At 55.7% G+C, this 26,790-nt stretch overlaps 2 protein-coding genes and 1 long non-coding RNA gene across 7 annotated transcripts in view; 1 reads left to right on the forward strand and 2 right to left on the reverse strand.

Annotated features, from left to right (window-relative positions):
* ADPRHL1 (ADP-ribosylhydrolase like 1) lies at positions 1-16,903 on the reverse strand. The gene is made up of 7 exons (XM_036904806.2): positions 16,488-16,903; positions 12,392-12,556; positions 7,785-7,910; positions 6,170-6,310; positions 3,574-3,701; positions 2,011-2,143; positions 1-1,066 (listed from the first exon to the last, which is right to left on the reverse strand). The coding sequence occupies exons 1-7, from the start codon at positions 16,699-16,701 to the stop codon at positions 909-911; spliced, it is 1,065 nt and encodes a 354-aa protein (XP_036760701.1). The 5' UTR covers positions 16,702-16,903; the 3' UTR covers positions 1-908.
* LOC118922264 (uncharacterized) lies at positions 80-21,430 on the forward strand. Of its 2 annotated transcripts, XR_008994552.1 has the most exons (4): positions 80-166; positions 13,816-14,183; positions 14,596-14,900; positions 20,407-21,430. It is a non-coding gene; the product is annotated as an uncharacterized LOC118922264 (long non-coding RNA). The 2 variants fall into 2 exon arrangements; XR_008994551.1 differs by lacking the exon at positions 20,407-21,430 and having other exon boundaries at positions 14,596-16,470.
* Positions 18,689-26,790, reverse strand: part of DCUN1D2 (defective in cullin neddylation 1 domain containing 2) — a 27,558-nt gene continuing 19,456 nt past the window's right edge. For 2 of the 4 annotated variants that reach the window (XM_036904808.2, XM_036904807.2), the window contains exons 5-7: positions 22,925-23,007; positions 21,438-21,534; positions 18,689-20,145 (exon numbers count right to left, since the gene is read on the reverse strand). In XM_036904808.2, coding sequence (XP_036760703.2) covers positions 19,973-20,145; positions 21,438-21,534; positions 22,925-23,007 — 353 coding nt within the window. In that variant the 3' untranslated portion in view covers positions 18,689-19,972. Of the gene's footprint in view, positions 20,309-21,437; positions 21,535-22,924; positions 23,008-26,790 lie in introns of all 4 variants that reach the window. The other 2 variants (XM_057494547.1, XM_036904810.2) reach the window with 2 other exon arrangements.

The raw sequence follows: 26,790 nt of genomic DNA on the forward strand, positions 1-26,790 counted from the left end.
GATAGTTTCACTTTTTTATGATTCCTACGAATTCTGTTTCTGTATTTGGTCAAATCCAACCTGCAAACCTACTCACGTCCTGACTCTCGGTGGAATCCGTGCTTGAAGCTGTGGAGACGAAGGCCAGCGCCTGGCCGGGCCCCGGGGGAGGCGCGCTGTCCCCGAGGTCAGTGTCCCGGGGTGCGGGAGCAGCGCCGCCTTACCTGAGCGGGGTTTCCGCCCCTGGGAGATCACCCCGACGGCGTCCTCAGCGCCACTCGCCGTGGCTGCGCAACCGGGAGTCCCCCGGCCTGACTTTACCCTCCTGGGGCCGGAAAGCGCCAGCAGCAAAGGGCAGCTCGAACCGGAAGCCAAAGCTGAAGCTCCCGGAGCGCTGCTCGTGCTGGGAACCCGCAGCTTCCCAGGAGGCGGGGCGGGTGTCCTCGGCGGGAGGGCGCCCCCGGGGACCCCCCGGGGAAAGGGGCCTCGAGCACCAACAGCCGGCTGGGCCGGGCGCTCGGAGCAGCACGTGCGCCCCGGGCTGGAGCGAGGGGCCCGCGCGCGGCGGCCGCGCCTGCACTTCCCGCCGGCCCGGTTAGTCGTCCCCGGGCGGCTGGTTAGAGGCCTAGCGCGAGGGGCCGGTGGCCGAGCCGCCCAGCCGGGCCCGGGTTAGTGTCGTCGGCGCGGCTGAGCGGGCGGCATTAGTTCTGCGACCGAATAAAATACACCAATTGTCCCAGAGACTCCGCGCCCCGGAGGGGGCGGGGGCGGCGGGTCCCACGTGCGCCGGCAGTGCCGGGGGCTGGGTGGGGCGGGAGATTGTCTCGCAGGACAAACGATGTATTTTACACAGCGCTTAGGGTTCCGAGAGGCGATCAGGGCGGAGGGCGGGCCGGGGGGCCCGGGCCCGGGAGGGGCGCGCGGCGGCTTTACTTCTCCTCCGAGGACAGGCGGTACAGAGCCTCGCCCAGGCGCAGCAGCTCCTGCTCGTGCTCCAGGCCCCGGCGCAGGCCGGCGGGGACCGCGTCCAGGCCGTGCAGCAGCCCGAACAGGCAGGCCGCGATCGCCCCGGTGGCCCCGCTCTCGCCTGCAACGGAACAGGTGCTCAGGGCCCGGACGGAGCGGCCGGCGGCGGCCCCCTGCCACGAGCCCGCCCTGGCAGCCCTGGCCAGGCCGCCCCGGAGCCACTCCCGGCGCCCTGCACCCAACCCCAGGCTGGCTTGGGGCGCCCCGCGGCGCCTCCCCGCCTCGCGCATCCTGCCGACCGCGCTGCCGGGCCTTTGCAGGCCCCCCGCGCGCCCCAGGCCCCTCCCGTGGGGACGGCGCCGAGTACACGCCGCTCCTGCGTCCCTGCTCGGGTGCCGCGCCGCCCGCCCACCTCCTGCCGCCCACCGCCCGCCTTCGGCCCTGCGCGCGCCCACCCCCCCTGCTCTCCCGGAAGCGGCCCCGCTGCCCTGGGAAGCGCGGGTGTCTCATCCTCTCGGAGGGCGGACGGGGTCCAGGGCCGGTCACCAGGATGCTGCGGAGACCCCGTGCCCAGCGTTCGCCGGGTCCCCAGGAGGGCTCCGGGCGCCGGGAGTGGGGCAAAGCCGCACAGCTCCCGAGGCTCGGGCTGAAGCCCTGGGCGCCGCGTCATGAGCTGTGCAGCGGCCCCGCAGGCAGGCTCCCCGCGCTCGTCCCGGAGAACACAGGCCCTGAGTCGGCGTCTGGACCCAGGGCCGCTGCCTCCAAGGCGCCACCTCTGGCTGCGGAGCGCGCACAGGGCAAACGCGCCTGCACCCTGAATCGCCAGCCAGGAAGCGCAGCACTGCGCCTGGCTACGCATCGCCCGCCACGTTCTCCAGCACAGACTCGCTGGCAGGACTTCCTGCACCCCGAGTTCTCTGCTGAGCCCGCGGGGGCCAGCTTCCTCCAGGAAGGACCCGGAATTCGGGTCCACAGCCTACAGCACCGGGCACCCTGAGGGATGCTTCGCAATGAGAAGGGGGTGCCAGATGCCGGGACCCCAAGACATTAAAGATGGAGTCTCACCTCCATGGAACATGGCCCGGTGGCACAGCTCTGTCCAGTTGTCCCCGGCTCCTAAGAGGGCGTCATATGCGATCATGGGGGCATCGTGTCCCCGGCGGCCCCCTCGGCCTTCCGAGCTCCACTTCCTGTAAACCTGAAGAAAGAGACACAGGTCAGAGGCACACGCCACAACGGTGCCCATCTGGTTAGCCCACACGCCTTCTGGCGCCCAGCAGACCGCTATGCCTTGACTCTGCACACTTATGGAGCACCAGTGTGTGCAAGGCACGGCCTGGGCTGATGGCAGACAGTGAGCAGGCTGACTTCCTGCGGCTTTTTTTGGGATGGACATTCTGCAGGTAAACTGCATTGTGTCAGTGGCCGTGAAGTCCATGACGAGAAACAGCTCAGCAAAGGGACAGGGCTTTGTGCCTTTGGGCACTGTGGCAGGGCTGTGTGACAGGACAGGGGCCACTCTGCCGTGGCCTTCGGTCTGTGTAGGCAAAGGGGCAAGTGAGTGCCACGGCAGGTGATAAGGCAGTGGTGGTGGGGACCAGGCCCATGGGGCCGGAGAACCTGTGTGAGGGTGGCTGGGGGTGGCCCAGCACGTGGTGCCCTGAGGGAACCCCTGGAGGTGCTGTGGGCTAAAGAGAGCCAGGAGCCCAATGGGCTGGGTGTTTGTGTGTGTGGGAGGGTAGGCGGGGGGACACTGGCAGGTCAGTGTGTGTGTGTGTATGGGGGGGACACTGGCAGGTCAGTGTGTGTGTATGGGGGGCACACCTGCAGGTCAGTGTGTGTGTGTATGTGGGGGACATCTACAGGTCAGTGTGTGTGTGTGTGGGGGCACCTGCAGGTCAGTGTGTGTGTGTATGGGGGGACATCGGCAGGTCAGTTTGCGGGGGACAGGGGACACTGGCAGGTCAGTGTGTGTGTGTGTGTGGAACATGGGCAGATCACACACTGTGTCTTGGCAGCAGATTCCTGCTGGCTGAGGCAGCAGTGTCTCCTGCTGAAGAACTACATTTCTGCATCTCCCTGAGCCCAGGAGCCCATGAGAGGTACATGGAAGGGGAAGGGTGCTTCCTCTTGCTCTTGCTGTTTGCTGACACCTGGAATGCAGGCAAGCTGGCCGGAGCTGGAGCAGCTAGATTGGACAGTGAGGCGAGGCACTCAGAATGGCAGAGCAGCCAGACAGGAGGGTCCTCAGCTCTCTCTGCAAGGCGACTCAAGACTCAGCCTGGGTCCCCTTGACATAAGGGTAATAAGCTTTAGTCTTGGCTAAGCCACAGTTACTTAGGGGTTTCTCAGAATGGGCAGTGATGGTGGTTTGTATGATCTTATTCTTCCTATGCAACTTTATATTCTTAGCCCCTAGAAAAGATAAAGTGAGATGGAATATGTATAAAAATCACATTTTCAAATTACAGTATGTGCTGGAAAATGACAAAAGATCATTTTAAACATGCCCTTCCTCGGAGTCCTCCATGCCCCCCCAGGCAGCTCCCTCAGCCCACTGCTAAAGCCTGGGCCCCCCCAGACTGAGGCTGTCAAGGCAGAAACAGGTCAGGTGTGGGTGAGACTTGCCTTGTCCCTCTCCTCTGCGTCGTAACGTTCAGGGAAGGTGGCTTTACTCTCCGTGTCTTCACTGATTTTTCTCTCCTCCAAGTAAAACTGCCATTTAGCTTCAAAGTAAAACCAGTGCTCTTGGTATTCTAAACATAGAAAGTAGGGTGGGCACGATGTGGTGGCCCTCCAGCTGGCCGAGGGATGGGTGTGCGGACATCATGGTCAGGGAGGCAGAGAAAAAGCCCCCCACCCAGCAGAGGGGCTGGGGGGAAACCTGGCACCTTGCCCTAGCCATTGCTGTGGAAATCTGAAAATGCTTATATTTGCAGCTACTTTGAAACAATAGCGAGGAAGGCGGAGACGGAGGAACCGCTCCCAGGCGTGGGCGATATCCGTAAGCCCATTCTCTCGAAAGTCCCGAACCTGTATATCTTTACTGATTCAACTCTTGCCTGAGAAGTAGGGAGAGGGTGTTGCATTATTCCTGATAAGCAGCTGGACATCCAAGCCCCAGAGGTGTACAAGTGGCTTTTTGAAGTCTTTTGGTGAAGAGGACATTGATCAGAAACAGGCTGGGCTGGCTCGCGGATGACGGAGACAGCGCTCTGGGTCTCAGAGAATCAGGACCACTGCAGCCTCTTCGCCCCCCAGCACGAGGCTCCACTGGCTGCCAGGGAGCTGGGGCAGGGTGGTTATGTGGCCAGCAACACCCACGGGGACCACTGGCTCCCCTGGGCCCCCCGCAGTACCTGTCTGTGGTCAGGGGGCCGTGCAGGGAGAGGGGATGGGGTCCCTGGCTGTAGACTGTGCCCTTCTAGCCACAGGGACACCATGAGGTGTCCGGAACAGGCCCTGGGATGATATTCCAGGTTGCTGAGGAAATCACAGGATCTGGGAAGTGCCGGTCCGACTCTTTCACAAAACTAAAAGCAGAGCCAACAGACGGCCCGTTTCAGGGAAATGAGATTAAAAGTGAAAAGACTCAGAGCCATAGGGCGGGGACAGGAATTCAAAGACCCCTGGCCCTGCAGAGGCCAGTGCCTCTTGCCAGCACGGGTGCAGACGGTGGGGGGCTGGCAGGGTGGGGGGCCACCTCGCTCCCAAGCACATGGCCGTCCACTGTGGAGATGGACATGTGAACGTGAAGGCGTGGCACTAACTGCTGGTCACCCATCCTGCAGTGGACGCTGCCATGCACTGAGCACAAGGCCCCAGAAGCATGTTTCCTGTGGGTGTCATTCATTATTTTCTCTGGACAATTTTAGGTGTTCTGTTAAAAAGGGTGTGCGTCATAGAAGGTCATAAAACTTGGGGGTCAAACAGATTTAAAATCAATCAAAGCGTAAAGTCGACTTCTCTGAATAGCGACCCTACTCCCTGTCCTTGCTCAGGGGACATTTCTGACTCCTGTTCCTCAGAAGGCTCTTTGGGAAATGTTTGCTGGCACAGCGTGACACGGGCTGCGCGGTCTCCCACTGCCTGGTTCACCTGCCTTCCACATGGGGAAGGTGGCCTGACTTGGCTGAGAGGTGGGAGGCCTGGCCCACAGGCCTGGCCCCTGGCTGCAGAGAGCCCGATGTCCTAACACGGACCTAAATCGGACGCAAGAAACAAAGTGCGGCCCCGCCACTGTGTGCACGACTGAGCTCACAGACACAGGCCGGCCCGGAGCAGCAAGGTGGCTCACTGCTCATCAGACGGGGTCAGCGCTGTGTCCAGGCAGCTGTGAAGTTGTTCTAGAAGCTTCCCACAAGGCATTTCAGAGTGGAGTCGCACCTGGCAGGGTGACAGTGAGTGATTCGACTGCCTCTCTGTCGAGACTTCAGCCTCAGGCTGTTTAGAAGACCCCACCCGTGCCTGCATTCACACCCTCCATCCCCTCCCTCCAGCATGAGTGGGTCCTTCCAGAAATGCTCCTCTGCAGGGTGCCTGAAGCCGCAGGTGCGTCTCCGTCCCGCTCGATGTGAAAGGCCTGAGGAGACAGCCCTGCACCTGCAGTCCGGCCAGCCTGCCTTGGGAGCTCGCAGGAAAGGGGTGTGAGCTGAGAGCTCTGCTCACCCAGCCCCAGCTGCGCCACGGCCCCTGGCCTCTGCAGGACGGGCCGAGGAACCCCTCACTGGCTGCCGGAAGCCTTGGGCCGCTCGGCAGCAGTGCGGGGTAAGCTGGGAGCAGGTGTCCCCAGCGCGCACCCGGCTCTGTCTGGCCTCCTGGTCAGGCTCAGTCGCCCACTAGGTCCAGCAGCAGGGTGGGCATCAGCGTCCATGTCCCCATCCCTCTCAGGAATGGGTACTTCAGGGAAATTTGGAAAATGAGTCCAGGTGTGCCCCGCCCCTGTTCTGGCTGCAGAGACCAGAGGCTGGGGTTGCGGCGCCCAGCGCCCCGTGCCCCTGGCCAGCCCAGGTACAACACGCAGAGGTTGCTTTTTGGCCAGGCCCTGCCTCACACCTTCCTGTGGGGTTGCCCTAAGGCAGACACATGGGGATGCTCCTGGGCTCACCACAGCTAAGGGGACCCGGACCTCTTTGGGAGCCAGGTCTTTCCAAATCTGTCCTGAGTTTGAATTGAGACCAGCCCTTCCTGGCCCACGGACAGGGTTGGAGGAGGCCAGGCTCACCTGCCAGGTGCCGGATGGTCTTCTTACAGTACTCCTCGGCCATCGGCATGGTCCGCATCATGTCTCGGCCCCACTGCACCAGCGGCTTGCTTTGCACAGCGTAAGATGCGAACAGGGCGGTGCACAGGGACCCAAGGAAGCCTGTAGGGCAGTGGAAACAGAGGGCAGAGCTGGCAGGCAGACCAGCCGGGCTCTCGGCTCTGGCTCTGGGCGCCCACATGCCACTGGCCAGATGGGCCCGGGTCCTTGCTTCTTGAGTTCTGACATGCTTCTTGCACAAAGGGCAGCGGTAACTCCTGGCCAGGGCTGCTGTGGGCACAGAGGTCTCAGCGCTGCCACCTGGAGGGGGTGCCCTCTGTGCCCAAGGCATCAGGTGTGGGAGTAAGCGACTGGCTCCGCACCCAGAGTGCTAACTGTGGTCCCAACTGCCACCTTGCTGCCCTCTCACGGAGCACTGGGCTTGGAGCGGGGACAGCAGCCACTATGACAAAACTGACGCTCACTGCTGACAGTGGTTTGAAAATCGCAAAGGAGCGGAGGTAAACGCACTTCCACTGTGAACTGTGTACACTTGGACCCACACGGTCTCACCCACCATTCTAGATATACAAGTTACTTACCTATTAAACACCTGAAATACATTTTTTAATGATAATGGGGAATCTCCTAGCCAATGTTCAGCCCTTTAAATTCTCACTGGATCCTTGTGCTCATCGTTTTGTTTCCAGAGGCCCAACACTCACAGCCGAAGGCTTTTTGTGTCCGCTTTACATTGTTGAGCCAGTTAGCCACACCTGGCATGCGCTGCTTTCCAACCATCTGAGATGTTGCTATTTGGTTGAATTAGTGGCCTTTCCACTGAAATTTCAAGATCTAGTGAACATATTTGCCCGTGGCCGCTGGCAGAGGACCGTTGGTGCCACGTCCGCTCCTCAGATGCCCGGCTGTTGCTGCACCCAACCAGTGCCCTTGGGACGGGGCCTTAAAGGAGGGCAGGCAGGGGAGCAGCTGGCAGCCCCTAGACCTCTTGGGGCAGTGAGGGGCATGCCCCTGCCTCACCACCATTTCAGGGGGCACAGTGGCACAGGTATGAGAGATTCAAGCCAGTCTTCCTTTTAGAAATGAGCTGACGCCCTAGGGAAGCCCCCATCTGACAGAGTGTGGGGCACGGTCCCCAGGCACCGTGAGCAGGTGCCCAGGGCCTGTGCTCCACCAACTGCAGCCTCACCTCACCCTCGGGAGAGGACGGCCCGGCTCCCGGCGCTGGGGTTGTCCTGGGTCAGGAGAGGAAGGAGCGTCCGGGGCACTTACTGGCTCCCCCAGCCCACACAGCCTGGGCAGCGGGCAATGCCTCACTGCATGCGGCACATCCGCTAATTCCAACTTCAACCCGGATTCCAGCCACTCACATAATGTTCCTTTTTCTTCTATTCTGACATGAAGCCAATGAGAATTCTGTGTCTGCGACACCACCACACTTACTGCCAATCCCTCTTTTTCGGTTGAAAACAGAATTTAAGCAGAAGCAAAGATTAGAAGCCCCCATGTGCCAACAGACAAGCAGAGCAAGTGGAGTGGGTCGCCCGGGGATGGTCCAGGCCCAGCACGGCCCTACCTGTGGGGTGGTTGTGCGTCATCCTGCCGCACTCGATGCTGACCTCGACGAGGGTGCCCAGGCGCCCCGGCTGCCAGTACCGCATGCCAATGCACATCGCTTTGCTGGCGGCTCCAAATCCTGAACCTGTGTGGGGCGTGGGGGGCCTCAAGTTAGACCTTCGCTCCAGTGATTCCACCTCTGGCAATCTAACTTTCATTAATAAACTGAAAATGTATAAAAATTCATGTAGTAACATGGTGATCACAGTGCCATTTAAATGAATGAGTAACAGGCAAACCACCCACATGTCTGACAAAGAAGAGATCAAGTGAACTGCAAATCCTCCACGTCTGCAATGTTATTTAGCTGTTAAAAATGACTTTTGATGGTTTGAGGAACTGCTCATCATTTGCCTCTTCTGGGAAAAATGTATTAGACAGAACTGAATCCACAGTTTGCTTTCAATCACACTTTCTCTCTTTAAAAATAGCTCTGCCGAGTTAGTTATGTATAACTGAGACACATATTTAAAGTATCAAGTAAGTGTTGACATGCCCGTTGCTGGCACCCACATAAGGCAGTGAGTGTGTCTGCCACCCCCACCCGCTCTCCCCACCAGGCATGGATCTGACGTACGTCAGTTTGCATTTTCTAGAGCTTAAATGAATGGAATCATACAGAATGTACTTTTTTTTGCCTGGCTTCTTTCACACAGCATAACTATTTGGGATCCATCCATGGTGTGTATCTATGCAGGCAAACCTCAACCCAAGGAAGCAGGTATCACAGTAAAACGAGTTGAATGAGTTGTCTAGTGTCCCAGCCATGCAAAGGCTGCGCACACCGCTGTAGTCTGCTCGTGTGCAGTAGCGTTATGTCTGACAACAGCGCACGTACCTCCATTTAAAGTACTTTGTTGCTAAAACATGCTAACAGTCATCTGAACTCTCAGTGAGTGGTGCTCGCTGGTTATAGGTCACTGTACAAATATGGTGATAATGAAATGGTTTGGAATATCACCAAGAATCAGCACATGTGACCCAGAGGCACAGAGTGAGCAAGCGCTGCTGGGAAAATGGCTCCGACACAGGCTCAATGCAGGGTCGCCGCAAACCCGCAGTGTGTGAAGAACACGGCACCTGTGAAGCCCAGCGAAGGCAGGTAGACGATTCCTCTTGGCTGACCAGTGCCCCACTGGATGGACGCGCCACCATGCGTGTATCCATTTTCCTGCTGATGGCATTTGGGCAGTTTCCCTTTGGGAGCTGTTGCAAGTACAGATACTGTGGACATTCATCTCCAGATCTTCCTGTGGACATGTGCTTTCTTTTCTCTTGGGTAAAGAGTAGAAAGTTTAGCTCGCATGATGGGTGAATGTTTGACTTTTTTAAGAAACTGCCAAACAGTTTCCAAAGTGGTTGGATCATTCTACAACCCCCCGGGCATTCCCCCTGACATCTGGACAACATTTTCTGCAGTCGGTCTTTTTAACTTCGATCTGCATTTTTCTAATGACAAATGATGCTGACCGGGTTTTCATGAGCTTTCTTTGCCATCCACGTCTTTGGTGAAATGTTTGTATAGACAGTTCTCTCATTTTTATACTGGGTTGCTTTGTTTGAAGAGTTCTCTACACATTCAGGATTCAAATCCTGTACCAGATAGAGGCTTTGCCGATATTTTCTCTCAGTCTGTGGCATGCCTTTTCATTCCTTATTTCAGAGTTTTCTGGAGAGCAGAGAAATGCATTTGGGAAGCACTAGTCCTCTTTAATTTCCTGGAAGAGTTGTGTACAATTGGTATTATTTCTTCTTTAAATGTTTGGTAGACTTACCCCTGAAGCTATCTGGCCCTGGGATTTTTCTCTGTAATTTCCTTAAGAGATATAGTGCTATTTAGATGATTTCCTCTCGAGTTGCCTTTACTACTTTGTGTCTTTTGAGGAATTTGTCTATTTCCTCTAAGTTGTTAAATTTATTGGCATAAGATTTTTAGTAACGCCCCCATCTCCCTCTCCCTCTCACGGAATCTTGGTGATGTCACCTCTCCCTGTCTTGATACTGCGACTCTGTGTGTCCTCTGCTCGTCCTCATTGGTCAGGGTTGGACGATTATCAACTTCTTTTTAATCTTAATGAATCCACTTTTGGTTTTGTTGTTTTTCTGTTTTGTTTGGTTTTCTCTCTGATCATTGTTATTTTTGTTCTTTGGTTTTAATTTGCTTTCCCTCTACTAGTTTCTCAAGGAGAAAGCTGAGGTCATTGGTTTGAGGCCTCAGTACCTGAGTCTCCGCCTGCATCTGGATTTGTCTGTCTTGCAGCTCAGTCTGTTTTTGCTGCATGTGCTTGAAGGTTTATTCAGAGCAGAAATGTTTAGGCTTATGTTTTCCTGATGGATGGATGTATTTGTCATGATAAAATTACCTTTTTTCCCCTGGCAATATTCCTTGCTCCAAAATTTACTTTCTGTGTTGTGACTGTAGTCGCTGCAGCTTTCTTTTGACTAATGCTGGCACGGGATGCCTTTCTCCATCTGACCAGTCCATGTCTTTGGGCTGAGAGTGTATTTCTTTAAGCAGCGTATAGCTGAGCTTGCTTCTTCATCCCATGAAAACCCCACCATTCACCTGTCTTTGGACCGTGCGCACCTGAGGTACTTGCCGATGGGGCCGAAGCCTGTCCCCTTGCTCTGTGCTCTCGGTCCCGGTGTCGGTGCCCTTTCCTCTCCCTTCTGCCTCTCTTGGATTGAATACTGTTGAGCAGAAAGATCTGGCTTCCAGTCCCAGGCAAAGAGCCCCCACGTGTGGAGGACACCACTCAATGTCCACCACCAGGAGCCCGCAGTCCTCGGTCCTCTGCCCCTGCCACGTGTCTGGAGTCCCCAAGGAGGACCCCACACACAGCCACGGGCTGCAGCAAGGTTCTCACCAAAGGACAGTGGTGGGAGCCACACCGGTGCCATGCCCCGGGCACGTGTGGCCAGGCAGTGGGCAGAATGCACCCTCTCGTGCTGCAGGTGGAGACCCTGTTCTACCCCACAGTGGGGGTGCTGCGGTGCTCACGCTGAAGCGGTACAAGCAGGGTCACCGTGTGCCCAGGACAGGGGGCCTGGTCTCCCCGAGGGGAAGGTGCTGGCCTGGAGCGCTGGGTGGGCAGGCCTGGGGACAAGGTCACATGACAGCCATCCCCCTGGCAGATATTTCGTTTAGGGACTCCATCTTCTCCTTCATTGGCTGGTTAGCTGTAACCGTCGAGTGTGTGAGTGGCTGTCCTGGGGTCACTGTTCAGCCATTCGCTGCCTTCTCTGCTACTGTGCTGCTTCACGCACAGGGCAGTGGGTGCCTTCCCTTGCCCCCCAGCCTTTACACTATCACTGTTGTGGCAGACATCTGCTCACACAAATTTTATAAACCCTGAAGGACGTTTTTATTTTTAAGTCAGTTGCCTCTTATAGAGTCAGCTCATGAGCCTGAAGTTCTTACGCACCCACCGAGGGCCCGGCCCCCAAGGTCTCCACTTGGGAGGCCTCCCTCCCGCCTGGATGGCCCCCCAGCACGGCCCAGGTTGGCTGGTGCCGGGTTCTCCGGCTGGCATTCGCCTGAGAGAGGCCAGGTAGCCATCATTCCCTAAAGACAGCTTCCTGGATGTGGGATGCCAGCCTGGCCTGGTCCCTGCGCCTCAGTGACACCGCTCCACTCGCCTCCCGGCGCCCCTTCCGGCAGATGTGCTGCTGTCCTTCCCTGGGCACGTATCTTTTTCCCTTGTGATGGGTTTTGAGCGAGGGGTGCCGGGGGCCTCTGTGTCCCCAGGAGGCTGGGCCCCTCGGCCCCGTCCCGGCATCCCTGACCTCACAGCGTTCTGTGCGTACTTCCGGGTCGCTTTTCCCTTGTGTCCCATGTGGATAGTTTCTGCTGCTGTGCCTCTGGACTCACAGTGTTTTCTTCTGAAATGTCTGACGTGCCGTGAGCCCCAGCCCCTGTATTTTAAAGCTCAGACAGTGCAGTGTTTTCCCTGGATGGTGGGTCTGGTCTTTTTCACACTGCCATGCTTCTACTTAGCTTTTTGAGAATGTGGAATACGTGCCATTTCATATTCCTGCCTGACGGGCCTGACGTCTGTGCCGGGTCTCATCGGTTTGGGCTTCCTGGGTTTTCTCCTCATTGTGACCATTTCCCTGCTTCTTCGCATGCAGAGCATCATTTCATAGACGCCACCCTTTAGCGTAAACCAGCGGGGCAGGCCCACGACCCCAGAAGCAGGGCCCTGGAGGCAGACACGCGCCCCTCAAGCAGCCCACAGACACCCGAAAGCATCATGGAGACAGGTATTGACGAGGTGGCGGATGATGCTTTAGCCAGAAATACAAACTCAAAGAGAAAGCAGTGGAAAATATTTCTGAAAATAAACTAGGGGGTGGTGACAAGACTTCCGGGGCAGCTGGCATCCCCTGACTAGACGCCCACTGGGCGGGTGGGCTCTCCAGGGGGAGGTGCTGCCCCGCAGGGAGCCCTGGGAACCGCTTAGCGTGCGCCAACCCGCTGTGCAGCTGGTTAGTGGGACGGCGGGTGGGTTAGCGTCTGCGCCGCTCCCCAGCACGCGTGTCGCGGGGAAGGAAGCGTTCCCTGACCCTTCTCGTTGAAAGGCGTGTGCCAGGCCAGGAGGTAGTTATCTGGCTTCAGCTGCGAGCAGCTCTCCATGGTAGCTGGGTCTGCCCGGGGTTCTGGGAGCTTCTCGAGGACTTCCACGTAGCGCCTCACCATCTCCCGGTACAGGTCATCCAGGCACCAGTAGTCTGCAGAGGGAGGAAAGGGCAGGGTGAAGCTGAGCAGGAGGGCACTGCCCTGCAAGCCCCCCAAGGCAGAGGGGACACAGGCCCTGCGCCCGTGCCGCAAGAGGAGGGAAATCATGGGGCTCCGTCTCCCGAGACCCTGCTAGGCAGAGACCTGACACGCACACAGTCGCCTTAGATTCCCCTCGGACCTCAGTCACCGCAGTCTGTCACTGCCCTGGCCCCAGTTACACGGGAGCAGCCAGGAAAAGCCCAGGATCATCACATCCGGCTAATGGTCTGTCCCCATGAGGACGGGCTGGATTGAAACCTGCCTGTTACCTGGGCTCTAAGGCCCCGCATCTGAGGTGCAGGCAGCTCAGTCTCTCCCACCTCCACCTCTCTGTTTCCCACGGGAAGCCCAGTGCACTGCCTGGCCAGGCCCTGCCCCGCCTGCCCCTGCGCAGGGGGAGCCAGGGAGCTCCGGGCGGGCCCAGGCGCTGTGCCTCACTTAGTCTGCCTGGGGTGGCTCGGGTTTGCCATGCTGGTTTTCCCAGGTAAGGTTACCAAGGCCAGAGGTGGTAGATGGACTTGGACGACGTGGTGGAGAGAGGGCTGGGGTGGGAAGGGCACAGCCAGCTGCACCCCACAGCCACCCACAGACTCGCCTGTGCTGACTGCGGGTCGGCTGCTGCCCCTCCCCTCCTGGGGGTGCACTTCCTCTTTGGGGGGGTGGGGGGATGCTGCAGGAGGGGGAGACCACCTCTGGGCTCAGAGAAGGCAGGGGGCACTGCTGGCATGAACCCCTGACCTCCTCAGGGCCTGACCAGACCTACACTGGGTGCCAGAGAGCCGGGGTCCTGGTGCCAGCGGGAGGGAGATTGGGCCTGGTGAGCTCTTCCCTGCTCAGGACCAAGTCCCATCTGCAGACGCTGAACCCTGGGGGGGAGCCCAGGGCCGGGAGGTACTGGAAAGCGGAACTTGAGTCCTCCTATGCGCCCCACCTCTCGCACAGCGTTGCAGGAGGAATGAGGCCTGCGAGCCCCAGGGCGGGGGTGGGGGACGATCCATCAGTAACCCTGCGGGACTAAGAGGGACCCTCTGGGAGGAGCGCTGGGCTGTCTGGGCTTCCAGCGGCTCAGCCTCTCCAGGCGCCTCCACCGTTGATGCACCCCGCCCTCCAGGGTCCCCCAAATAATTCATTTCATTCTGCAATCACATCCATTTTGAAGGAAAATAACCTTAAAAACAAAATGGCAACCAAAGCCTTGTGTTGGTTTCAGGTTAGAATTTACTAGAAATGTCATCCAGAGCTAAAGAACCTGATGCAGCGGCCGGGCTGCCCTCCCTGGGACCCTAAAGGACAAAGCGGCCTGTGGCACAGCCCAAGTCTCCCCACCAGTGGATGATAAAGAAAAGGCATGGTGCCAGGATCACGCTGCTCTGTAACGTGAGCGTTGGCCTCTCCAGATGCTGCCACCAGGGGCCACGGGTGGAGGGAGAGGCCCGCACATCCTGAGAGCACCGGCTGGGTCAGGCCTGCAGGATCCCGACGGGCACGCGGCTCTTGCTGCTGCCCCGGGCCCAGGGCTCTCCTGTGGCGGTGGCGACACAGCCCGGCCACCACAGTTGGAGCTGTTGACCATGACATGTAAGGAACTTTGGAAACACAGACCTGAGCCCTGTTGCTATGGGCGGCCTTCCGTTGAGATTTACCGTCCCGGCTTCCCCTCCGCTGTACCGTCCCGGCTTCCCCTCCGCTGTCCCATTCCCGGAACCAGCTTCATCCCAACACAGGGCTCGGAGCGGGGAAGTAGCCTCGGCGGCTTCTGGCCAGGAGGTGGTGACTGGGAGGGCCCTGCTCCTGAGCCCGGGGTGACCCCCTCCTCATCCTTGGGTGACGGGCACAGGACCATGCACACAAGGGCACTTAGGGTGAATGAGTGTCAGGCGAGCTCTTGGCACCGGGTGTCCTAGGGTCCCTGCCTGCCTGGTGGGTGCTGGGCACTGCTCCCTGGGTCACTCTGATCTCGGCCGATTCTGCCCCTTTCTGACACCCACAGGGAGGGCATCACGAGCCTGCCCGGCCTTCCGCACCATGCTCGCCCCCCAGCAGAACTGCCCAGCTGCATGGCTGCCGGCTTGAGGCACTCGTCAGAGAGACTGACAATGCGCCCAGACTCAGTTGCACTTGGCAGAAGTCTGCCTGTGTTTGGAAAAGAGGTTGAAGAGCCTGTTTCCTCTGGGATCCTGGACATGTCTGCACGGCAGAGCCTGCACTGGTGGGAACAGCGCTCACGAACACCAGTGCTGGGACCAGGTGCCTAGGTTCTGGTCCCTGCTTGGACCCACTCGGCTGTGACAGCAGGTAAGTCACTTAACCTGTCCGTGTGCTGCTGCACGTGACGCTGTGATAACAAAGTCGGCCTCGGTGTGACAGGAAGGTCAGATGACATATGTGAATGGCACAGCACCTGGCACATAGCTGTAACCATCTCACCCTTACAGATATGGCTTGGGGCCCCTTCCACAGGCTACAGCTTGTTAAAGAAAAATAAATGGGCTGTTTGAGAGCTAAGTTTAAATGACAGTTCCACTTAGATCACTAGTGACTTGGAAAAAACAAACTTCAGTTTCTTGAGGCATGCGACTCAGGGCCTGGTTGCCCCAAGTGGTCTCCCACGCCCAGAAGTGGGGGTGCAGCCTGCACGGCAGTCTCCCTGCTCCCCACAGATGGTGGCTGTGATCTCGTCAAGGGACTCATCTTCCTCCTTAAAAACCATGCCCGGCACTCACGTAAGGGTCTCAGTGTACACATTTCATGTCAGGCGTGGGTTGCGTCCCATTTCTGCCCAGAGCGCGTGACCTGATCTAATCTCAGAGAACATGCCGTTGTCAGGAGGGCACCACACAGGACCCAGGCCATGGACTCGGCTGTTCACAAGAACTTGCTGTGGAGATGAGGGTGAACACAGAGAGGACACGTGTGTGCACATGCGTCAGACACGAAGGAGGGAAGCCAAGCTCGGGGGTGAGGACAACCAGAGGATGTGACATGTTCTGAAGGCCCTGCTCTCGGTCACGGTCCTGGGGTGGCTGGCCAGGCTGAGCGGCTGGGGTGCGGTTTACCCCGGGGACAGGAAGGCACGAGCTGCTGCCCGGCAGTGGGCGTCTGGGTCCCCGGGGCGGCACGGACGCTGGTGCCGCTCAGCAGGCTCTTATCTGGCAGCTTGGCTGCCTTCCCAGCGGCCAAGGGGCCAGCCGCCAAGCAGGCGGCATTCCCGCATGGTGACCGCAGGCCTAAACCCGGCGGCTGTCAGCACACGGGGGTGCCTGACGCTTCACCGGCCATAGCTGCCTCGGACCTCAAGTTTGCAGGGACATAATAAAAACACAGGTTTTTACGAGAAGGTAACTTGTAGGAGAGCTGAGCTACCTATTTAAACACCTCCTGTTTCTCTGAAACTCATGTGAAAACTTTTTGATCCTAAGATCAATCGCTACTTAAACACTTCAAGAAGCTTTGTGCCCTCGACCCCAGCTCCTGCCAAATCCAACCAGTTTTATAGAATTTTCTTAGGATGCACTCAGGAGAAGCAACTATCCAAGCTGATGCTAGTTTGGTAGAAGCCATTTTAACCCTAATTCATATGAATTTAGAAGTAATCCCCAAACAATCTTACTCAATGGGTCCAAAGGTCCAACCAGCTTATTATTTTATATTCTTTTAAAAATAAATTCAGAAGAACGCTTAGCATCCACAGGGGGAACTTGACTCCTCACCCAAACTGCTCCAAAGCGGGAGGTTCCGCTGGCTTTCGCCCTGGAGACAGCGGCGCGGCCTCGGGGCGCCTGTGAACACCAGCGGGGGCTGGCAGCGCGGTCGCCTGCAGGGCGGCTGGCGGGGGGCACCGGTGGGTATTAAACGGCCACTTTGGGCAGGGGCGCAGCTTACCTGTGGTCAGGGCCCCGGCGGTCGCCATGTGCATGATGGTGTTGTCGCTCACTGGCCATTTCTGCGCGGAGAGCACCAGGTGGTCCAGCCCTCCGAGCGCCTGGAGCTCCGCGCGCATCTTCGTGCCGGCGGCGCTGCCCTCCCGGCCGGCGTTCCTGTAGCCCAGCGCGTCCCCGACGCTCCCCAGCAGCATCGCGGCCTTGAATCGCTCCATCGCGCGCCGCCCCCGCACCGGGCCTGCGTCTCCCCGCGGCGTCCCTGCCCCCGGCCTCCGCCGCTGGTGGGCCCTGCGGGCAGCTTCCCAGATGGCTGGCACCGGGTCTCTGCGGGCGGCACCAGCCCCCGCCTTTCTGGGCCAGCGCTCCCAGCGCCTTCTGCAGAGCCACGTGGGCCGGGCACCAGCTGCAGCCCCGGAAGGCCGGGCCCCTCGCGCCTGCAGCTGCTGCCCACAGCCTGGGCACTTCCTGCGCGCAGCGTACTCCGCCTCCCTCCCCGAACCCCCCGCACGTCGGCTCCCGGCCTTTCGCGTGGCTTCGTCCACTTCACACAATGTTGAGATTTATCCACTACGTGCACAGTTTATTTTGGAGGAAACTTTGTTTTTTTATTATAAAATGGTATGACAGAAAACTTAGAAAATGTTAAATGAGGAGAAGGAGCCCATTGGGGCCGGTGGGGAGAGACGGTGGGCTTTTCCCCCAGCTCAGCCACCAAAGCGGGCCTCCCAAGAGCCGCGGGCCGGGCTCCACTGTTTATGCGCAGGAAGGGCCTGCGGGGTCAGGCGGCTGGGGGCACGCGGGAACCCGGCTCTTGGTTCGAAACAGGAGCTAGGAAAGCAGTCCATCCCGCTGTCCCCCAGCCCTGGAAGGGTCCGGGTGCCCGGGACACTGCTTCCTCCGTGCCCTGCACATGGTCACACATCAGCCCAGAGTGTGTGGTGTGATGCTTCTGCCAATGAAAATAAAACTTATTCCAGTAATAAGACACCAGATGCACCTGCATGAACACGGAGAACTTTAACAGCACTTGTTAAAAACAGGTTCTGGTTTAATCACCCCGGCCAGAACGATTCTGAGGTCCTGCCAGTCCTGGGTTGGGAGGCCTGTGGTCCCCTGTCCAGCAGGACAGACTGACAGCCGTTGCCGTGACAGGGAGAGTGGCGTGGCTCTGTGGGAATCTCCCCGGAGAGCAGGGCGGCCTATGGCTGGATTCCTTCACTGACTCCAAAGCAGTGGGGCCTCTGCCTTGGATGAGGGGTGAGCCTCACTACCGGCCCGAGTCGGCAGATGGGAAAGGGTGGGGGACCCCCAGTGTGTCCACCCAACATTTACTCGCCTGTGTGCTGTGAACTATGAATATGGCAACAGGCAGGCAAGCCCAGTCTTGTTCCTGTGGAGCCCGAGGTCTGAGGGGTGTGCACCCCGACCTTTGCCAAGTCACACTAACACACAGACATCTTACGTCACCAAGATAGAAAGAACACGTCCACTCCAGAAAGTCCCGGCAGGCACCCTATGAAGGTAAAGGTGTATATATGTATAAAACCTATTACTTTGGGCTAATTTGCAAATTTTCAACATATCTACAGTTTGCATTTCAGTGTATTCTGGCATGTAATTCCTACCAACTCAAGGAAATACTGTTAAGACATCTGTAATTTTTCACATTGGAACAACCAGACTCGGACCACTAGGTGCTACTGAGGACAAGAAGGCTGGAGCAGTCCTTTGGGGACCGGATCTCTGAGCAAGGGCAGCAGGTGGGACGCACGTGGGAACGTCCCCCAAGGAGCTGGCTTGCTGCGCCGCAGAGGTGGCTCTTCTGCCAGCCCCATGACAAGACCAACCCTGACATGAGTGGGTGAGTGCCTGACACCCCACAACGGAGTGAAAAGGAGCCCACGCTGCCACATAAAACAGCCCATTTTAACGTTTCGAAGTTCTTAGCATGCTCAGGGCATGCATGACTTACTGTATCCCTAGAAAAAAAAACTCCAAGTGTGTGAAGCAAGCACCTCTGTCCAATACCAAGGCTTTGAGACCTACTGATAAACAGCCCCATGGAACTTCTCCCAAGCAACTTTTAAGTGTTAAGAATAAGAGTGTCACAGACCTCCACTAATTTGCACAGGATCATCCAAGCTCTAGAGCCTTCTCTGGGCGCAATGCTTCCATGCCAGGAACCCACGGAGCCTTACAGGATGCTTCAAAATGAGGTTTTTATTAGAGCTGGCTTTTATTATATAAAATAAATGTCTTTTCGGAACCAGACTTACATGTAGACATGGCCTCGGTCTGCCTTTTGTCGACAGACTCAGCAGGGCTGGGAGGAGGGGTGAGAGGCAGACCCGGCCGAGACCTTGGTCGCCAGCCTGTCTGCCCCCTTCCAGGCCTACACTGCCAGCCGCCCCCGGAGCACAAGCAGGTCGCACACAGCAAGTGCACACAAGCCTCAGAGTGCACAGCGCTTCTGAAAACAGCAATGGCAATTTCGGAAGGCAATCGAACTGCACATTTAGGCACACTTTCTGTTTACAGGAAATTGGAGGTGAGTCCCTCCCTCCCTGAGATGACTCAAATTTATGTGTGTCATAAACTGGGCGAGCAGGGCAGCAGGCACACTTGTGACCTGAAGGTCTCCCAAATATGAGGTAGGGTCCACAGAGGGCTGCTCGACTGCCCACGGGAGCTTCTCGGCTCAGCCCCATGGGCCTTCCCCTGGGTCGGCACGTGCCCACTCCTGCCCCAGGCCGAGGATCCCCTCTGACGAGGCAAACGGTGCAATAACAGATGGCATCATGATGCTAGACCCACAGCCTGCGCGCGAGGAAGGCCTCTGGCTTGGCTTCGTTTTGCCTGTGTGTGGCCGTGCAGAGGGTGGGTGGACGCCATGGCTATCACAGTGCTGAAAGGACCTAACTCACCTGGTTTGCAGATCTGTAATTCATCATCATAAAATAAATATTTTTTCATTGAAAAATGTCTTTTTAGATGTAATAAAATACACTTTTAGAAAGCATACTTTATCAAACTTCTTAGGAATCTCATGCAGATTATTATTAGGCGTAAAATAGACCTGCTGGCTTGTAAGCAGTTTAAATAAAGCTTCCCTGGAACCACGAGCTGCTCATGCTGCCTGTGCAAACGATGTACTGGTGTGTGAAGACTGTAAGTGATCTTCAGATGAACATCCAGAGAAAATTAAAACAAAACCAGATCTGGCAAATCTGGATTATCTCATAATTCCAAAAATATACATCTTGAATTCCTGGCACCAAGCTTAAGAATGTTGTAATCCACAGGCTCATTTTTAGGGCTCATGTTTAACAGCTCTGCCTGGTATAAGACGCACCCTCCTGAGGACACAAACATGTTCTGCGGTGGTTACAGGACTCGGCAGAGGCTGTGGGGGCTGCTGGCTCTCCCGGCCGACCGCGAACTGCACAGCAGGCTCTGCAGTCCCACAGGCAGGCTCTAGGTCCCGTCTCACAGAACAGGGTAAGCACCACACAGAATCGCCCAAAGTGGCAGCCGGGCCCTGACTCTGGACACTGAACTGCTGTCTTCTGAGTGGCTCCTCATGGGTCCATGCTCGGTCACCATGTTCTGTGAGCAGGGTGAGAAGGCCATTCCAGGCTCACGCCGGCCAAGGATGACATCTGCAGAGACAAAGCGCGCAGTGACTGACCGAGGCACCCCTGCAGGACGCGTCAGGTCGTGGCCCTGGCCCCTCACCTCCTGCCTAGAGAGGCCTGTGTTTACGGCCTGTGACCACCGGCCGTGCATACTCCACGAAATCATCTATAAGGACAGGCCATGCTCCTAAACGAAAGCAAACAGAGACTGTTAAAAATCAATGTTGTAAAGCAATATTTTAACATTCAAAGCATTTTCTTCACAGCCCAATGTCTATATTTCAGGAACTCAAGTAAAAGTTTCTGCAGCCCGTGTTTCAGGAAACAAACTGGCTGAAGCCCCCATTTCTTCTGCCCATCCAGACCAGCGGCAGCTACCCCTGCTCCCTCGCCAATGGCCTGCGTGACAGCCTAGGGCCCTGCTGCAGTCGAGCCTTGCCGAGTGACACATCTGCTCTCCCCCAAAGCCCATGTCCCGGTGGCTGGGGGGTGGCCTCTGCTCCCTGAGCTGTGCCCCTCCTCCAGCCAGCCCACCCCCACCCAGCCCAGGGCCCTGTAGATGCCCAGGACCCTCAGACACAGGCCAGTGGCTCGCTCGCTGCTCTGCTTTACACGGTGGGTCCCACCTGGACGTGCCGTGGCTCACCCAGCAGAGCTAGAGCTCCACTACATGGGGCCTGTGTCTGCAGGCAGCCATCTGCCCACCCAGCTGGCACGCCCCCCGTGTTCCACTGCTAGGCAGCAGGCCAAGGGCAGAGGACACTCAGGTAAGGGTGCCAACCACGGCGCCCTGGGGTAGGGGGCTGTCGCCGGCAAACCTCACATCCCAGAACCCACAGGAGCGGAGGGGAGGTGGCTTCCAGCGTCAGCTCCCAGCTGGGCACTGAGATGTGGCAAGTGGGCGGGCCTGCTGCACAGCCAGGCGTCCTGCACTGCTGGGGGTGGGGGCCACTAAACGTGGGCTACAGAGGCGCAAACTGGAATCTTCAAATAAGCTTAACTAGCATGATGGGACGAGTGACCTGGGGAGCCAGGAGGGGTCACACTCGCAGTAGCGGCTCCCGAGCACAGGTCTGCTTCTGTAGCTCTGCCACAGGGCCCTCCGCAGCAGCTTCCTAACGCTTCAGTTCAGAGGACCGCCTTCTCGGTCTGCGCTGAATTAGGAGCCCTGTTTCTCTTTGTGCGATTTCCCCGACACAGTGCAGGGGGCGCCAGCCCGTCTTCACCCCGTCCCTGGGACCCGCCTGACCCCGTGCCCATGTCCATCGCAGGACAGGTCACTCTGGCCACCACCTGAGGCACTATGACTTGCGTACCTTCTTCATCGTAGTTGGACATGTCATCTGCAATCATGTTACCAAAATCTAGCAGGAGGTTCCACGTGTCCCTTGGGATTGACCTTTTGTGATGTTCCTGTATAAGAGAAGAACCAGCGGGTGTGGGAGACAGACGTCCCGGTCAGGTGTCTGCAGCCCCAGAGCCCCACACGCAGGCAGGCGAGGGGAAGGGGCCGTGACAGAGCCTGTCCCATAGTCACAGGCATCTGTGTGGCCGCCACCGTGTATGGTCTTCAGCAACTCTTCCCCTCAGATGCTGGGGTGCCCGCAGCCTGCACATGCTGGTCTGGGTCCCGCCGAGCTCTGTGGTGCCTTGGGCAGCACAGACTAAGCCTCGTCTGCCTCCTGCCCACGGGAGTCCCGTGGTCGGCCGTGCGCTGCTGCCCTGGGATGCACCCTGGCCCCGACTACCCTGCTTGCAGCCTCTGTGGCACGTCTGCAGTCCAGGGCAGCAGAGGAAACGTGACTGTCTGCAAAGTCAGACCTGGGCGTCTGCACAGCGCTCCATGTGGGGCTTTCCTAGCAGAGGGCAGGCCCTCGGCCAGCAGGGGGTCTGTGCTGCCATGGGTCCTGGCATGCCCACCCCCTTACCTCACGCCAGCAGGCGCAGCTCACTAAGGAGGCCCAGCGTGGCGGATGCCTGCCTCCAGCGCAGGTGGGGCCAGCAAGCCCTGCTTCCCTCCTGAGCTTCCTAAGGTATGTTGTAAAATGGTATCAGACTCTGACTGCACATAGTGGGGTCCCGCTGGACAGGGGGAGAGGTCCTGCCCCACAGTCAGGAGCATCTCAGCACACAGGCTGTGTGGTACCTGCACTTTTCAGTTCCAAGCTCCTCAGAGGAAGCCCAGAGCTAGCTTGGGACCTTCAGAGAACATGATAAATGGCTGGCTGCCGAGGCTGCAGCCCTCATCTGAAACCCCAGCTGGAAGTCAGCCTCGGGCAGCCCTGCCCAAACTCAGTGGCTGGCCTGCCTCCAGCGCAGGTGGGGCCAGCAAGCCCTGCTTCCCTCCTGAGCTTCCTAAGGTATGTTGTAAAATGGTATCAGACTCTGACTGCACATAGTGGGGTCCCGCTGGACAGGGGGAGAGGTCCTGCCCCACAGTCAGGAGCATCTCAGCACACAGGCTGTGTGGTACCTGCACTTTTCAGTTCCAAGCTCCTCAGAGGAAGCCCAGAGCTAGCTTGGGACCTTCAGAGAACATGATAAATGGCTGGCTGCCGAGGCTGCAGCCCTCATCTGAAACCCCAGCTGGAAGTCAGCCTCGGGCAGCCCTGCCCAAACTCAGTGGCTGTGGCGCCCTGCACGGTGGCAAAGCTGGGCAGTAACTGCTGGATACCTGGTGATCTCTGTACAGGACTTTAGTTAACAACACCTGCATAAAATACTGTGGTTAGATAGTACCACAGCCACATAGCCTGCTGAACCCCTTTACACAGGGTGCACACATAAGGAGCCGGCCACTTACCAGCAAAAAGGTGTTCCAAAGGTCTAAAAATTTAAACCTTCCTGACAGTACTAGATTCCAATATGCCACAGCCATTTCTACGTCTGGCAAAAAAAGAAAAAGAACAGTTAGTAGATCCCAATTTCTTTTCTACTGCAACAAAAATAACTGCTTTTAGCACATGGGTAGTCACTTAATGAAATTCAGGAGTCTTACATGGGAGTAATGAGGTCTAACCCTTCCAGAAGTGTTCCTGCAATTGTGTGTGACCTCATTTTATAAGTCTGGGGAAATGTCTTTAAAAAGGGATTTGTATATTATATTATGCAGACATGTAAATAATTATCCCCCAATTAATCAGTTTCACAGACTCATTTTCATATGTCAGGCTTTCTTTAAACCTGAACCAACCTGGGTACTATTAATACACATCATTTATTTCTAACAAACAGGCACATGTGCTTTCTAAGTGATGAGCTACAAGTTAAACAGCTTGCTTAGAAAGGAAGGGATGTGGTGCTTTCCAAACAGACCTGCCTTGCTGCTCTAAGGCCTAAAACAGAATCTGATTCAAAAGTAAATAAAATAAGCACCCTGAGCCTGACCTTCTGAAGGTACAGTCTAGACCAACAGGCACATTTAGTGAGAAGTACCGTCACTGAAGGGAGGATATTTACAATTTGTTCAGGTCATTAATCAAAGCAATGTCCTCACTGTCCCCTGAGTAGAAGGTCATGATTATTCTTACCGTCAATACAGACCTACACTGTGGGGCTCAGTGGTAAAACAATGTCTCAGGGAACCGTGATGCTGGGTTTGGGGATGTGCTAGATTATTCTCAATCTGTAATTTTTGTAACACTGATTCGTTCTCTGGTCCCTGAAGTTTAACACCTGCTGCTTTTATATGTGTAATGTAGCAAGCACATCATGGGGCTGAGGAGTTTCCTCCCTAAAACAGACCACCTTTAATCATGACAATTACCCACACATTAAGTCTACATCCTTATCATGTAGGAATTGAACTCTACACCCGACTTATCCTGAAGGTGAGGGCTCTCACGTCGAGAAATGAAGGTAGACTAGTGAGGAAACAAGTTCTACGGCAGACATTTAATCTAGTTCCTTTGGGTTAGTCTAGCCCTAGAAACCTCACGACATTCCTTATTTGTATGTTCATAAGCCACACAAGTAATGCACGCCTTTTCAGTGTTTAGTATTATCCATATAGAAATGTTTAATGCTGTCCTGATGGACTTAGCCATTTACAAACCGCCCCCAACAAAAGCCAGGATGACACTGAGTGCTGGACCAACACCAGAAGCCGCTTGGCGGCTACAAGAATCTTCAGAGCAGCCGTTCTGTTCCCAATAACCTTTGAAAAGTCCTATCTTCTGAGTAAGAAATGCTTGGAAGAGGGTATTACCATTTAAAATGCAAATCTGTGATGCTCTGCTTAGAATTAATGAAGTCATCCCTTCTGTCAATAAAGGATCTTCAGGCAGATATAATAATTAGCTAATTATCATGAAACTTTACTTCCTCAAAAGTCAAGACTCCTCAAATCCAACTGATTCCAGATTTTAGACAGGATGAAACTATGGTAAGCTCCTTGCATCAAATCAAAGAGTCAAACCGCTTTAGTTATCTCATTAGGATGCCCACCAGTTAGTACACGCTAAGGAAAAATCACCCATAGAACAGCACTGCCCATAATCTCAGCATGCGCACACGCGCGCGCGCGCACACACACACACACACACGGAAATAAAGGCCAAATCTCTCCTTTTGATCTTTTCGCAAGCGTATGCTTTTTCTAGGAACTATGGAACACCTGTATCAGTTGACCTCTGTAATTTATACTTAGTCCTTCAGAGGACAGACTATGTAGTATACTTTGGAAATCATAAAATCAGTTGTTCTGTTTTGGGTTTGTAGTCATAAAATTACCTTGTTTTATTATTCTTTTGAAAGCTTTCAAGAATCCTCCAAAAATACAGACTGCAATATATTTGAAATGTTCAAATAATCTACCTTTTCCTGAAGAGGCTGTTATTTTTAACTGCAATTTTACCTTCTCTCAGTTACTCTCATAGAGAGAGGAGAAGTCACTGCTCTGGCAAATGATTTCCATAAACCTTTTATTTGTTAATAGATGTAAAATAAAAAGATGATGATTATCTTCTCCCAGTAAGGGAGCTGCAGGATAAACTATGAACCTCACCTTTTCTGCCTGATGCCAAAGCAAATCTATATAAAACAGGTGCTGAACACACTAGGCTCTGTATTGCAGGAAGGCCTCAAAACACTCCTTACCTGCAAACTGAATTCTGAAATATTCATGGAGACAGAAAATAAATTCTTGAAGTTTGAATCAGGTAATTAATTTAGACTCTAGTTTATGACCTGGAAATTATTGTGCAATTAGAGACGCACATTGGAAGTGATGACTTCAAATGCAGCTGATGCCATGGGACCCCAGGGCTGGGCCTGCTGGGACTCCCTGTCCCCTGCATGGAGCACTGCAGCCTCCACTTGCAGGCCTTCCAGCCGCAGCCCCCACTCTGTAAGAAAGCCCCAGGGAGCCACCAGAGGAGCATGAGGCACCAGACCCTGGTCTGAGTCTCTCTGGGACATTTCTGCCTCGTCTGGCCACCAGCTCAAATGGGGCTGAGTGTCTGAGCTGACACTGGGTGGAACAGAAGAGCCGCCCAGCGGAGCCCTGCCTGAATCCCTGACCCTGGGGACCCTGAGCCGGGAGACACTGTTGTCTGAAGTCACTAAGTTCTGAGGTGGCTGTGCAGCGATTACTAATCAACACAGTGGGCTTAGGGCGCAGCCTGAGATCCTGCCATTCTGGCAAGCGCCCAGCTCATGCCAATGTGCTGGTCTGCAGGCCTCGCTTTGGGAGGACCTAAGGTAAACAGTGACTTCCTTGACACGTGTCCATGTCTGGCAAACTAACTTGGAATTGTGAGATAAAAATTCTTAGCGATAATACCTACATACAAAAGTTAAGTGAAATGGTAACCCTTTGTAAACATTTTCATTTCAACATTAAAAGGAAGGAATCCTACAGATTGCAAAATAGCAATAAATGTAAATAATTACTTCTAACAGAGGCTCAGTTATCCTGAAGACATTAACAGGCAGAAGGCAGGCGGCCATGTCAGTCAGTGGCATTTCAAAGTGCCCTCTCCTGGTTTCCATTTAACAATGGAATTATTCATGACCATTATTTTAAAAGTGGGTTCAGAGCAATTAGCACTGAAAAATGAAGTTAAATAAGACTCTATGAATTAAACTGCTCAGAAGTCAGCATTTCATATATTCTCCTTCTTAAATATAATAATTACACTCAGACCCAAATCAGCCAGATTCCAGGAAAGCAGGACATCTCGTACAAGTGATTATTATGCAGGGAAAATCAGGAAATGCAGAAATTACAGAAAAGACAGCCACATCCATGGTGGGAACCTGCTTGGAGTGCTGCACGGCCCATCCAGTGAGCGGCCTCCCTGCAGATACCCAGCGTGGGTCACCACGCTGCCCGCTATCTACTTCAGCTTCCAGAAAAGCCCCGGCATGTTTTCTTGAGAATGCCCCAACTGCAGTGGACTTTACTTTCCAGGGGCTACTGTGCTCCAGCCTAGAAGAAAGGAACACGGTGCAGTAGAGCAGAAGACTTTTAGTCCAGAAGTCGAAAACCAACTCATGAAGTCGGGTGCTTACTAGGGTGGCTATCACTTCAGATGACTTGATGACCAGCAACACCAGATGTGACAACAGAGGGGCAGAGTGCACGTTACACCCAGGAAACTGCTCTCAAGTGAGGGGGGTCAGGGAGCGCTGCCCTGGAGCACTGTCTGGGCATCCAGAGGGGCCTTC

Source organism: Manis pentadactyla, chromosome 17, assembly GCF_030020395.1.
Source record: "Manis pentadactyla isolate mManPen7 chromosome 17, mManPen7.hap1, whole genome shotgun sequence".
NCBI classification, from domain to species: Eukaryota; Metazoa; Chordata; class Mammalia; order Pholidota; family Manidae; genus Manis; species Manis pentadactyla.

What these genes read in the sequence shown, in the direction of transcription:
- ADPRHL1 (XM_036904806.2), bottom strand. Translation starts at nt 16,701, where the DNA reads ATGGAGCGATTCAAGGCCGCGATGCTGCTGGGGAGCGTCGGGGACGCG. An exon ending in CACGCCTTTCAACGAGAAGG is followed by an intron (nt 7,911 to 12,391) that starts GTCAGGGAACGC and finishes CGCCCCACACAG; the next exon opens with GTTCAGGATTTGGAGCCGCC. An exon ending in GACGCACAACCACCCCACAG is followed by an intron (nt 6,311 to 7,784) that starts GTAGGGCCGTGC and finishes ACTGCCCTACAG; the next exon opens with GCTTCCTTGGGTCCCTGTGC.